At 34.7% G+C, this 15,117-nt stretch overlaps 1 protein-coding gene across 1 annotated transcript in view; it reads right to left on the bottom strand.

Annotated features, from left to right (window-relative positions):
* The window catches only part of LOC127846656 (probable arginine--tRNA ligase, mitochondrial), a 30,674-nt gene extending 16,668 nt beyond the window's left edge, over positions 1–14,006 (bottom strand). The window contains exons 1-9 of the mRNA XM_052378090.1: positions 13,903–14,006; positions 13,583–13,683; positions 10,298–10,437; positions 8,491–8,567; positions 4,075–4,162; positions 3,629–3,702; positions 3,012–3,118; positions 1,812–1,904; positions 1,219–1,279 (exon numbers count right to left, since the gene is read on the bottom strand). Of these exons, the coding sequence (XP_052234050.1) occupies positions 1,219–1,279; positions 1,812–1,904; positions 3,012–3,118; positions 3,629–3,702; positions 4,075–4,162; positions 8,491–8,567; positions 10,298–10,437; positions 13,583–13,683; positions 13,903–13,944 (783 nt within the window). The 5' untranslated portion in view covers positions 13,945–14,006. The remainder of the gene's footprint in view (positions 1–1,218; positions 1,280–1,811; positions 1,905–3,011; positions 3,119–3,628; positions 3,703–4,074; positions 4,163–8,490; positions 8,568–10,297; positions 10,438–13,582; positions 13,684–13,902) is intronic.
* Positions 14,007–15,117: the final 1,111 nt, after the last annotated feature.

Here is a 15,117-nt window from a genome sequence, read left to right as displayed (position 1 = left end):
TTTCGTAAAGATTGGACCAAATATGAGACTTCTAGAGAGTTAACAAGGTTTAACTGAAGCCATATAAGGAAAAATGCCCTGCCCACTGGTTGCCATGTTTTTCAACAGACGGGAATCATTTTCAAACTCAGCCCAAGTATCAATAAACAAATGTTTTGATTAAGTGTCATGAAGATTGGACAAAAATGTGACTTTTAGAGTGCTAACAAGGTTTTACTTTAGCCATATAAGAAAAAATGCGCCGCCCCATGGCGAACCATTACCATTTTTTAACTAAGCCGAGCTATTATTATAACAAATGTTCTGACCATGTTTCATAAAGATTGGACCATAAAAGTGACTTCTAGTGTAAACAAGGTTTTACTATGGCCATATAAGGAAAAATGCCCTGCCCCCTAGTGGCCAAGTTTTTCAACAGATCAAAACCATTTTCAAACTCCTCCAATATATAATCAGAATTAATCTTCTGACCAAGTTTCATGACGATGTGAAAATTAATAAGACTTCTAGCATGTTAACAAGGTTTTACTATAGCCATACAAGGAAAAATGCCGCTATGTTTTTCAACTTACCGGAACCATTTTCAAACTTATCAAAGATATCATTCAGACAAATTTTCTGACTAAATTTCATGAAGATCGGACAATAAATCCGGCCTCTATAGTGTTAACAGGGCAAATGTTGAGGCCACACGACGCACAACATAATAAAGACAAAAGGCGATCACAAAAGCTCACCATGAGAACCTTGTGCTCAGGTGAGCTTAAAATATACAGATAGATTAAGCAAAAAAAGTTTTAGGGATAAAATTGACACCTTGTTGTCACAAAAGACATTTGTAATTAACAAAACAGGATAATTTGGGAGCAGTGGTCTAATGGTAGGACGCTGGCTAAGATATCAAGAGGTCCCTGGTTAGAATCACGCCCTGACCACTAGAATTTTCCTTAGCAAGAAATTTATCCTACATTTGCTCCTCTCTACCCAGGTGTATAAATGGGTACCTGTGAGGGAAATAAGCCAATGTGCTGTGGCTGCATACTGCGCCGAATGTTAACATAAGAGATCAGGGGGTAAATGTGAAGTCAATTGAAGATCTATATTGAAATCAGACTATAAACACACCTTTACTTTACTAATTTCACCCCTGATATTCAAACTAAGGTGTCTAGAATAAAATGATGAAAACATAATTCTTAAAGAATGGAAAAATCATACCACATAGTGTATTTTCTCAAAGCGGTATCTCTCAAACCTGTCCATTAGGGCAGCAATCTCTCTTAAATAGAATGTATTCACATTCAAGCTTTAGTTGAAGACTTCCACTTGAACAGTAAGAAGACAAAATCATTAATCCATTTATGCCTAGCGTCTAGAAAAAAAGGCCTTGGCAAACAGCGTAGACCCAGATGAGACGCCACATAATGTGGCGTCTCATCTGGGTCTACGCTGTTTGCTTAAAGGAATTTTTGTAAGAAATATTCAAAATATAGAAATAAATATACTAGACATCCCTAATTTTAGAAATAAATTGATCCAATTTAGAAGGATGGGAGAGTCCACTAGGCATAAATGGGTTATTAAATTTTTACATCAAGTTATTGGAGCATATGCTATTGTTTTTAGTTCAGACTGTATTACATGTATTCTATAAAAAAACTTAAATTTTTAACATCTCTTTGACAATTATTCTCAGGTTAAATATATTTAATTGTGTTTGCTATGTTGTTGTTTTTGTTTCGCATTTTGCAAAACCCAACACCAGTGAATCATGACGTATTTGGTAACACATCATAGATACAATGATGTACCTTGTAATATAGAGAGAGGTTCCATCACTTTTCAGCACCACAACTGGAATGGTTTTGGCTCCAGTTTTGAACTCAACATACCCTTTACCCATGCTGGAAATAAAGGGAGAACTGGTGGCTAATTGGTTATGATCAAACCCTGTATGCGTTTTTATTGAACACATGTAACATGATGTTTATACAAATTACAACTTAATGGCCAGTTACTTTTACAACATAAATTCCTTTAACTTAAAGTATATGACATTGAACATTATTAGCATCCTGTCAGAGAATATAAGAGTAGATTTGAACTTCTACATCATCATGTACAACATACCAGCAACACAACAACTAACAATTATGCATGTCTCCTGTGTAACCATTATACAATATGCATGGCTGAAGGTCAAAGTGTCTCATAGAGCAGAAATCAATCATTTGAGGGCCAACCAACCAACCCAGGCAACTGACCTATTGATGGTCAGCTACTCCCTCCATTCGTACCCAGGGGGCAAAATCAGCACAAAAGGCATCAAAGAAAATTTAATTATGCAATTGCACCATTATTTCTGTTATCAAAGTACAAAATAAATCAAAGATCCAGATCAAAGAGCAAAGTTTGGAGGTGTTTTTTTTCAAAAAAGAAGCAGACAATATCTCTGGCATTGGATCAATACCAAATAATAAAGTACAAGAAAGATAATAATTTCTGCAAATGTTCAAACAATATAATAGTGTATGAGCCATGCTATGGGAAAAAGAGCTTAACCGTTTGCATGCTGGGAAATTTGTCGTCTGCTAAAATGTCGTCTGCTGAATTTCTAAAATTAGCATTTTCTTCATTTTTTTCAAAGAATACTATCAGAATAGCAAACAGTTTGGATCCTGATGAGACGCCACGTTCTGTGGCGTCTCATCTGGATCCAAACTGTTTGCAAAGGCCTTCAAAATTCGGTTCCAGCACTGAAAGGGTTAATGAATGCATATAAAGTGTCATCCCAGATCAATCAGGGACGAAACATTCTGTCTAAACTGAAGTTTTGCTAAGAAAAGAATTCTTTTAAACAAACAATACCATATAAAACAAAAAGGGTTAGCTCTGATTATCCTATGTTGACTGCAGCGGATTTTCAAGGACAACAATTTTCGCAAATGCATTAAGCCACATTTTACCAGATAGCCGCTCATACCAACCCATAACCCATGAGTAACACTCACTCATCCTTTTTGAACAGCCCCTCTTTCTTCAGTCTGTCTATGACGGACACTCCAGCATCTTTATACATGGACTCGGAATGTTGCTCTGTGAACTTGACCCCCAGTCTCTAGATAAGAAACAAGCTTAACTCTGTCACATTTACATTTTATTTATGTTCACTTGGCATTGTTGTCAAAATTAAAATTTGTTACTGTCTAAATTTTCTTCAGATTTACCTTGTTTCATCTACAGTTACACTATTTCTCCTAAACAAAGTTGTAAGTATTGTCAATGTAATAATCTTTAGTCACACTTTGACAGTCATCACGGTTGCACTCTTCCAAAGTACTGCAAAGATGTAAATGCTACTGCAACTTCATAATTCCATGTTAAAACTCTATTTGAAGATGTAAAATGTTTAAGTCTAAATTATGTCTGCAGATTAAGTAAGGTAAATCATATAGTAAATTTGGACAAGCAACAACAACTTGACAGATTCAAGAAGTGTCAGCTTAATTTAAAATGTAAGCTGCAACAAATAACTTGCCATTCAAAGGCACTAAGAAATCAGTTAAAAGGCAAATGAAGCCTATCTAGATAACCTCCAGAAATGCTGGGTTCAGCCAAAATCACTTACCTCATACATTTTGTCATACTCCTGAAGACTTATATCCTTTAGCCTCTGCCACATTGATAATGCCTCAGGATCACCTATAAAAACAAAGAATCTGTTTCACTTATGTCTTCTGACAATCATCAATATTGAGATATAAATGGGCCGTGCTCTGTGACATAAAGTGTTGTCCCAGATTAGCCTGTGCAGTCCGCAAAGGCTAGAAGGGACGACACTTTTCGCTTAAACTGGATTTTTGCTAAGAAGAGACTTTCTTTAAACAAAAAATATGATAAAAGCATAAATGGCCATCCCTGATTAGCCTGTGCAAACTACACAGACTAATCTGGGACAAAAATGTACGCACATGCATTAAACCCCCTTTTCACAGAGCACGACCAAAATAAATATAAAGGTCCTGTAGAGAACATCCAGTAATTTGATTGTCAGGGAACGTTTTCTGAACTTACCACTTTCCATTCTTTTAAACATTTCCAAGGCAGCTTTGTCAATCTCCTTATTTCCTAATGACTTCTCCTTGTTTATATTCACATAAATCTGAAATGAAGTCCATACATAAAAAACACTGCTGCCAATGTATTATGTGAAGTTAGACAAAACACACATCAACATTAGACTGGACATCTTTTGTATATTTTTGAAACAAAACACTGTGTATTTTATATTGTTGATGCACGTAAATGTTGTTATTTTATAAATTTCAATCAGGCAAATAGAAAGTCATAATAAATTTATTAATACAACAAATAAAAGTGCATAGAAAGCATTGTGTAATAACATAGTTTTGTCTAAGATTGATGTCTCATTCCACATAGTACAATGTGTTTACAGTAGCATATCAAGGATAATTCAGTGACTTCAATCTTTCTATAAAATCAAATTTTCTTCTGAACCGTTCAATGCAATAAATGCTCAATGCATGAGCGTTAAGTGACAGCGATTTTCCTCCTTCTTTATAAAGTACCGGTAAATGGCACTTTCCCAATTACGAAAAAAATACAAATTTCCCAATTGCTGTCCTTAAATTCCCAATTAAAGGTAAAAAAAAGGTTTTTAAGCAACATTTAGTTAGTTTCCCTTTGCAGCTCTATAGCTTGAACCTAGGTTTATATATAATATTGACAGCTTGAAAACACTTGGTTATCAATTTTAAAGTATTTGGGAGCAAAAAATCAAATACACCAATTTCCCAATTTGAGGTTTTCACAACTCGATTTTTCCCAATTTTGATGTTTTCACGACTCGATTTTTCCCAATTGGATCGGTACGGGTACTTTTCCCAATTGGACAAGGAAAATCGCTGAAGTGTCATTCCAGATTAGCCAGTGCAGTCTGCACGGGCTTATAATAGATGCCACTTTCTGCTTGTATGGTATTTTTCATATGAAACAATTCAGTTTAGACACAAAGTGTTGTCCCTGATAAGCCTGTGCCGAATGCACAAACAAATCTGGGACAACACTTTACGCTCAGGCATTTGACTCTGTTTTCCCAGAGTGAGGCTCATTGTCCTTATGACAATTGGCTCAAATCAACATTTCTTTATGACAATTGGCTCAAATCAACATTTCTTTATGACAATTGGCTCAAATCAACATTTCTTTATGACAATTGGCTCAAATCAACATTTGTTTATGACAATTGGCTCAAATCAACATTTCTTTATGACAATTGGCTCAAATCAACATTTCTTTATGACAATTGGCTCAAATCAACATTTCTTTATGACATTTAGCTCAAATCAACATTTCTTTATGACAATTGGCTAAAATCAACATTTCTTTATGACAATTAGCTCAAATCAACATTTGTCTGCTTTTACTTCTGCAGCCATACATAAGATTTATGACTGTCTCCATAAAACATGACCATTAATAAGTGCCTAGCTCAGTGAAAACGGGGTTTAATGCATGTATGTAAAGTGTTGTCTCAGATAAACCTGTGCAGTCCACACAGGCTAATCAGGGATGACAATTTCAGCCTTAACAAGATTTTTGCTAAGAAGAGACTTTCTTTCAACAAAAATATCATAAAACCAGAAAGTTGTGTCCCTGATTAGCCTGTGTGGACTGCAACTTTACGCACATGCATTAAACCGTCTTTTCACAAAGTACGTCCCATATGTTAACGCTGCCAATACCAGCACAGCTACTGGCTTATACTATTTCTTAAGGGTTGGTACTATTTCAGAAATTGTTTTTCAAGGAAGCAATATTTTATAAAGTTCTTAGCAAAACAAGATGTGTTTGTGAAAAACACATATATGTGTGCCCATATATTTGACATTTGACCTTGAAGGATGACCATGACCTTTCACCACTCAAAATGAGCAGCTTCATGAGATACACATGCATGCCAAATATCAAGTTGCTATCTTCAATATTGCAAAAGTGTACATTAAATGAGTTTGTATATTTGACCTTTGACTTTGAAGGATGACCTTGACCTTTCACCACTCAAAATGTGCAGCTCCATGAGATACACATGCATGCCAAATATGAATTTGCTATGTTCAATATTGCAAAAGTTATGGCAAATTTTAAAGTTTGACGCAAACAAACCAACAGACGGGGCAAAAAAATTATGTCCCCCACTATAGTAGTGGCCGACATAAAAATAATTTAAAGAACAGGTTGCCAAACAAATTGGTTTCTAAATCGTTTTTTAATCTAACAATAAATTGTTGGAAACAAAACAAAATAATTCTACACGATACCCACGGAATTTACTTCTTAATAAAGAGCAAAATTTCCATAGTAAAACCACTAATTAATTAACATTGAACATTATCTCCATCCTCTGCTCGCCCAATACAGCGTAACCCTCTGCAATCAATCTAAATTTAAAAGCTTGTCTAATATGGAAAAAAATATAGCCAATACAGAAAAACGCCGCCAATATGAGATAAGACCAATTAGTTTTCAATGTTTCCTTGGCCAATACAAGGTTTGACGAATGAAAACCCATGCTAAGCTTGGCAAATGCAAGAAGACATTTTTATGCCATTTTGAAAACACTCCATAGGTTTTACCTTTGATGTTTTAGTAAAAATTTTACAGTCATCACAACACAAACTAAAGTTTCAATAAATTTGTGATAGTCTACTGAATGGTGCATAGGCCTTTTGAAATCCTGACAATAACGGCCCTGATAACGTGTAATACAGAATGACATCGGACGTACTTCCCATGAAATATTCTTCAATAAAGCGTCTGTTCATGTTTTTGCTTAAATGCATTTGTTGAAATTAGTGTAACATTTGGATTAAAGGGACCTGTTCACACTTTGGTATATTGACAACATTGGAAAAAATGGTTTCAGATTTGCAAGTTTTGGTGTAGTTATGCTTTTTGCGAGGAAACAATAATACTGAACATTTACCATGCTCTAAAAAAATCCATTATATGCATCATTTGACGATTTAAATACCTGAAAATTATAAAGCGTTACAAATATGAAACGATAGAATAATTTGGAGAGTTCTGTTGTTATTGTAATATTTTGTAACACTACCTGGATTTCGTATATAAAGTAAAAAATTCAATAAGATGTGTACCAGCATAAATGGCCCATCGGTTTAAGCGGTAGACTTTTACTCAAAGGGTAAGTAGTTCGTGCCCACGTATGGATAACTTTTTTTTCTCTCTAAATTATTTTTTTCTTGTTTTGTACTGGAGCATTTTAGTTCCGCTTTTTACATTTATCAATTTAAAGCTTAAAATGAAAACTTTAAAAACATACACAAATCTGTGAACAAGTCAACATTCAATTTGATGCAAACCAGAATGGAAAAGAAATCTGCATGTTTGCTGAGCATTTAATCTGAAAACTTGCCAAGACATCTTCAAAATTACAAAAATGTAAGAAAATATTACCATGAATATTAATGAAAGCAAAAAATGAGACAAGTAAGAATAAGTTTTTCCTCTATTTTTATATTTCATTCAGCAATTATTAGGTAGTCTTTGCATGTTGTCCACTTTCAAAGAATTGTACGACCATATGCATCTAGTTACATGAATATTAAGCTGCAAACTGTTGCAAGGAAGAATATTAATATATTTACATCTAAAAATTTATTTACTGCTCTATTTTACTGAACCTGCTGCATAATATTATAAACTCAATTAATAAAATACTAGTCAATTAATTTTGGCCTTATTAATTCAACTCCAGACTGTTGTAATAGCCAATGGCCTCGGGCTTATACAGCGGTCTTCAACCAAGAAACAATGCCATTATGAATTCATCATATTACTAACATTATACTATCAACAACGCAGAATAAACAAAGAACCAAATGGCTGTACACATTTGACATTAATTAAATATTGTTCTTATTACCATTTAACATTTTTGCATTAAATCAAGTTAGAACCAAAAAAAATTTCTAGTTTTCATTATTTATCTGACAATAAGCAAAAGAGTGATCTTATATTTTTGTATGTGTGGCTGTTAAACAAACCTGGTAGTTGCCCTCATGGATTACTTCCTAGCCATTAGAACTCCACATTTGTTTCAATGATCAATGTCTTGATAATAAAAATAGTAACATAAAAAAGGCCTACCTTTTTTAAGTCTATACACATATATCATTAACCCATACCCACTTTGAAATGTATTTTGACGTATGTGTAGTCCTTAAGGAAGTTAAATTTAATTAAAGACCTTTCTTACTAGATTCAAGTTTTAGAGGCTTCATTTCCAACACTTAGATACTGATGAGCAGCAAACAGCATAAAACCTGAACAGACAGCAAGTTACTCGCAGGCTGTTCTGGTTTTATGCTGTTTGCACATAGCCATTTTCACTTTGCCTCTGAGTTGCAAAACCAGGCCAATGCCTACTGTTTAAAAAGTTCTTACATCAAATAAATGCTGCAGAGGATTTTCTTTCAATTTCTCCTCATCCCCATACTTTTTAAACGCCACTGCCAGTACACCTGCAGGAAAACACAGCATACAGCTGCTAAAAATATAGCTAGGAATGTAACAATCTATTAAACACAACATGAATAAGTTGGCAGAAATAGCTCCCACGATCATAAATACAAGTTTATATTTACAACGGCTCTGCCACTATATAGTATACAATAAAAGAGGCAATATGGAGTTAGATAGCGCACCCAAATAATGGGACATGGCCAGTTTTAAACACAAAGAGTATGCTTGGAAATTTTTTAGAAGAAGACCCCAATAATTTTTCATATACAGTACTATATTGAATATGGGCCACACTCTGTGAAAAGGTGGTTTAACGCATGTGCGTACAGTGTCATCCCAGATTAACCTGTGCAGTCCACACAGGCAAATCAGGGAAGACACATTCCCCCTAAACTGGATTTTTGCTTAGAAAAAACTTTCCTTAAACGAAAAATATCATTAAAGCGGAAAGTGTTGTCCCTGATAAGCCTGTGTGGACTGTGCAGGCTAATCTGTGAAAACGCACATGTTTTAAACCCCCTTTTCCCAGAGCACGGCCCATATTCAATTTAAATCATTGCAACAACACAGCCACAGACAGGGCATATTGTAGACCTGGAGGCATGATTTGAAACAACAGCACCGCATAACGGGTGCCAAAGCTCGGCTGCAGGTGCAGTTAGACCTTCACCTTTGACCTAGTGACCCAAAAATGGGTGTGGCATGTAGAACTCAACAAGGTGCATCTTCATATGAAGTTTCAAAGTTGTAGGTGGAAGCACGTTGATTTTAGAGCCTTTGTTAAAGTTTTATAAGAGGTATCAGTGACCTTGACCTTTGACCTAGTGACCCAAAACTGGGTGTGGCGTGTAGAACTCATCAAGGTGCATCTACATATGAAGTGCCAAAGTTGTAAGTGGAAGTACTTTGATTTTAGAGCCTATGTTAAAGTTTTATATTAGAGGTCACAGTGACCTTGACCTTTGACCTAGTGACCCAAAAATGGGTTTGCATGTAGAACTCATCAAGTTGCAACTACATATGAAGTTTCAAAGTTGTAGGTGGAAGAACTTTGATTTAAGAGCCTATGTTACAGTTTTATATAAGAGGTCACATTGACCTTGACCTCTGACCTAGTGACCCAAAAATGGGTGTAATGTGTAGAACTCATCGAGGTGCATCTACATATATGAAGTTTCAAAGTTATAGGTGGAAGCACTTTGATTTAAGAGCCAATATTCAAAAGGTTAACAAAATGTTAAGGTTTGGGACATAACACGACGAGCTGGCTATGACAATACCTCGGGTTTTCTCTGAAAACAGCCGAGCTAAAAACAAGAAGCACCAAACGATGATACACACCCAATATTGAGTTACTGACCAGTACCGTTTCAGAGAAGATTGTGTAAGTTATTTACAATACATATAAGTCTTAACAAACATGATTTGAACAAACTTGGACAGAACCTCGATGTGATGTTTCATACCAAATACAAGACTTGTATTTCCAGAGAAAAAAAAGGTTAATTTTTTTACTATAAAAGTTAACATAAATGACGTGATCCCTGGGGCGTTGCCAGTTTTGACCCCTGGAACACAATTTTTACAACTTTTGTAGACGACCACTTTCGTAACTATGTTGTTCTGTGTACGGTTGTGAGTAAAATAATTTGAGATATAATTTGATATACAATCAAAATTGAGCTAAAGTGCCATTAAATTCATGTAAAAAAAATAAATAAATGACTACCAAACTGTGTGCCCCAGTCCCCAAGGTAGTTGAGACGTATGACATTCCAACCAAGTCGCTCATACAGGGTTGCCAGGAAGTTTCCCAATATTGTTGACCGCAGATGGCCCATGTGAAAAGGTTTGGCTATATTCGGGGAACTGGAAACGACAAAAAGCATTCTACAGCAATGTATTCATTTAAATAAGTCTGCATATTAAGAATACAAAAATTATATTAAATGTTTATATAATATAATGGTATGATAAGATCTGTAGGCCATTAAGGTATACTCACACACCAAAAATCACCTTATAATCTCAAGGCATTGTGAAAAAAACAAGAGCACCGCCTTGCGGGTGCAGACCGCTCATCTATTTTCTTTTTAAAGGTGAAGGGACTCTCATTTTCAATCACATAGGAGGGAGGGGTGGAGTGAAGAGCGGTGCATTGTGTGGGGGTGTGGACATTTATTACATTTTCTTCCAAAAATGCGAAAAAAAGGAAAAAAAATTTGGGGGGTGGGGGGTGGGGTGGGGGTGGGGGGGGGATTCTTGGGTGCGATGGTTGGACGGTATTTCAAACATAAAATAATAAAAATAAATATTTGTGTTTGTTAACCGCTTCATAAAAAAAATTGGGGGGGGGGGATGAGGTGGGGGGTATAGTGTGAGGGTGTGGTGGTAATTTGTGAGATGATCTTTAAAAAAAAAAAAAAAAATAGGGGGGGGGGGGATTCGGGTGGGGGGAGGGGCGGGTGGGGGGAGGGGGGGGTGGGGGGGGATTCTTGGGTGCGATGGTTGGACGATATTTCAAACATAAAATAATCAAAATAAATAGTTTTGTTTTTTAACCGTTTAAAAAAAAAATTGGGGAGGGGGTGGGGGGGGGGTATAGTGTGAGGGTGTGGTGGTCATTTGTGAGATGATCTTTAAAAAAAAAAAAAAAAAAAAAATAGGGGGAGGGGTTGGGGGGGGGCACGGGCGATGGTTTGGGTGGAGTCTATTGTGGTATGTCAGGTAAGAGTAGTTTTGTCAAAGTATCAATCAAATCTTATCATAAATAAAGAAGTTATGGCAATTTTAGAGAAATTTAATAATTTGACCTTGAGAGTCAAGGTCATTCAAAGGTCAAGGTAAAATTCAACTTGCCAGGTACAGTAACCTCATGATAGCATGAAAGTATTTGAAGTTTGAAAGCAATAGCCTTGATACTTAAGAAGTAAAGTGGATCGAAACACAAAATTTAACCATGTATTCAAAGTTACTAAGTCAAAAAAGGGCCATAATTCCGTAAAAATGACATCCAGAGTTATGCAACTTGTCCTTTTACTGTACCCTTATGATAGTTTGCGAGTGTTCCAAGTATGAAAGCAATATCTATGATACTTTAGGGGTAAAGTGGACCAAAACACAAAACTTAACCAAACTTTCAATTTTCTAAGTATAAAGGGCCCATAATTCCGTCCAAATGCCAGTCAGAGTTACATAACTTTGCCTGCACAGTCCCCTTACGGTAGTTAGTAAGTGTTGCAAGTATGAAAGCAATAGCTTTGATACTTAAGGAATAAAATGGACCTTAACACAAAACTTAACCAAAATTTTCAATTTTCTAAGTATAAAAAGGGCACATAATTCTGTCAAAATGCACGCCAGAGTTATCTTACTTTGCCTGCCCAGTCCCCTCATGATAGTAAGTAAGTGTACCAAGTTTGAATGCAATAGCATTGATACTTTCTGAAAAAAATGGACCTAAACACAAAACTTAACCAAAATTTTCAATTTTCTAAGTATAAAAAGGGCACATAATTCAGTCAAAATGCACGCCAGAGTTATCTTACTTTGCCTGCCCAGTCCCCTCATGATAGTAAGTAAGTGTACCAAGTTTGAATGCAATAGCATTGATACTTTCTGAGAAAAGTGGACCTAAACGCAAAACTTAACCGGACGCCGACGCAGACGCCGACGCCAAGGTGATGACAATAGCTCATAATTTTTTTTCAAAAAATAGATGAGCTAAAAATGGAATTTTTTGTAAATAGTGTTTACTTTAGTTAACAAATATTTACACGGATAAGATAAGATAACAAGTCTTGCTCTTGGTTATCAATACATGAATCATGTGCTTTCAGCTAAATTTGAAACTTGAAACTTGCTAATTTGATGAAACGCCGATTTATATAATTATATTCAATGGCGTTGTACAAAACATATAAATATACATACAATTGATAAAAATAAGAGCGATTGATACTTTTATGCAGCATTAATTAAAGGATTAATAATATAACAATGTGTGATATAAATAAAAATGCTGTAAGAAACTTAAGCAATAAAACAATACAGGCTACGATATTAAAACACAGGAAAAATAAAATATTATGCAATAAATTGATATAACTAGGGTTAAGACAATAATTATAATGATATTATGAGCAGTTTTGGCAACAAAAAGATTCAGTTTTTCATTTCAAATGACTTATAATTTAATCCATGTCCGTTTAAATAGTGCATTCTAAAAACACTGTAGAAATCGTTTATTTCTTTATTGTAATCGCAAATTGCAATAAATCGGGATTATTTGATGTTTTTTTTTTTTTAATTAACAAAGCAACGCAAGTTTCGCTGCGCCATTTTGTTTGTTTTATGGTGAGGTTGATCAGCCACGCTTGACTCATTGGTCGCACATTTTTAAATTTTTAATCAATTCACGTTTGTAATCCATTAAAACAAGCGATGACACTGAAACATTTGTAAACATAATATACAAATTCATAATTAAAAACGGTGAAACGAAACGTAAATTGTGAAATGTCCGTTTTTTTACAATTTTTAGCACAAAAAATCAGTTTTTAACATTAAAAAAAGCCGTTTTTGTAAAAAAAAATTGTGGACGTGTTAGATTTGTGAATTGCCTGTGTCAAAATTGTGAAATGTCTGTCTACCGCCAGCCTCAAAGAAGGAAAAAAGCCCTGGCATTAGACTTTTACTCCAGGGGTCAGTGGTTTGAGCCCAGTTGAGGGTTACTTTTTTTCATTCTTTAATGTTATTCTTGTTTTTTTACTGGAGCTTTTTAGATCCAATGCTTACATTTATCAATATGAAGCATTTAATGACAAACTTCAGTTCATGCCAAAATCTGTGAAAAGGTCACTTAAACAATAACGTCTTTTTCTTTCACAAGTGGTATTTTATGCCGACAAGTTGATTAATCAGTTTCAATTGTGTGTGCACAAGATCAAACGTTTTATATGTCAACATCCCTGATTGAACAATGGCAGTAAGTATGTTCAACTGTTTCCACTACCTGTACTCAACAACAACTATGTGCTTAGCATTCTCCAACCGATTGCTCTCATCACCAAAGCCATATGACGGTCCACATTTTCTAATGTGCCTTACAACATGCTGAAATATATAACAATATTGAATTTTCAATAATATATCAAAACGTGATTGAGAATATACATAATTTACATCATAATCATTTTTATCCGAACAAAATTGCTATCCGAAAACATATGCATTGTTGCTCAAAGAAGCGAATGTTCCTGAACAATATCAACTCAGGGCATACAAACTACATTTAAAAAAAAATAGAGTTCAATAATTGTTTATTAAACATACGTGCTGTGATAAGAATTTTCTCAAACAATATGTTAGTTTCATTTTGCAATGACAATGTTGGTACGAACATCAAAGTAACTAAATATCACAATAATAGTGTTTGGAAAATTTCGCAAAAAGGCTTATAGGTCATAATATACTAAAAGGTTTCCTTGTATGAATCATTGCAAAAGCGACAAATAAATAAAACATTTTGCACAAAGAGACCCCATAACCACACCTTTTTAAAGACCATTCTAAGTAGAATCGATTAATGCAATCAAAAATACAATTTTATGTACAAACCAAGAAAGAACTTGACACAAATCAAAATCGACTGTTTTTTGCAAAAAAAAAATTCTGGCCGCATCTTAGTGAAATGTAACCTTTTTCTGTGCAATGTTTCACTATAGTCTCGCATTTCAGGGATCTAGTAATGAACACCTTTTCATGCCATACCCTTATCTCCAAAAGATAAATCTAAAACAATAGTTTAAAGTGTAGAACATGCCTTTGAGGAAACTATGATATTTTTTAAGAGAGTACATGAAACTTTTTACTTTTTTGTTTGGAAAATTATAAGTGTAGCAAACACACTTTTAATTTTCCATACTTTTGTTTTATCAAATTTTAATTTTTGCCCAATGACCTGGCATTTCTGTTCAGAAACTAATATTAAAAAGATGGAAAAACTTCAGCAAAGGGCAATTCGTTTTATATACAACGACTATAGCACTCCATATAGTGATCTTTTACATAGGGTAGACCTTCCGTCCCTGCAAATAAGACGTATAAAAGATCAATGGCTATTGAAACATTTAAAATCATAAATGAAATTTCTCCACCTTTGTTAAATGATTTAGTTGTTAAAAGACAGTCAACCATAAATTTTAGATACACCAATATATTACAGATACCACATGTACGCACATCAATCTATGGTAAAAATTCGTTTAGATATGCTGCCCCCTCGCTGTGCAACTCCCTACCGGAAAACTTAAGAAAATGTACAACTTTTTCGCAATTTAAAACTTTTATTAGTTCGTGGAATGGAAACATCTGTATGTGCAAAAGCTGTAGATTTAATGGGATTTCCACAGCAAGGGAGCATCACATCATTTAGTTCTGAAGTTTTACTTTGTGTACTTGATTTAGTTCCAAAGTTTTACTTGTGCCTCACGAGGGTTATTTTTTACTTCAATGTTATATGCTGTTAATATTTTTCTTAGCTTTGTT

The sequence above is a fragment of the Dreissena polymorpha genome, chromosome 9 (assembly GCF_020536995.1).
Source record: "Dreissena polymorpha isolate Duluth1 chromosome 9, UMN_Dpol_1.0, whole genome shotgun sequence".
Classification (NCBI taxonomy): domain Eukaryota; kingdom Metazoa; phylum Mollusca; class Bivalvia; order Myida; family Dreissenidae; genus Dreissena; species Dreissena polymorpha.
Note: the sequence above shows the minus strand (reverse complement) of the source record. Positions and strands in the feature narration are given on the sequence as shown.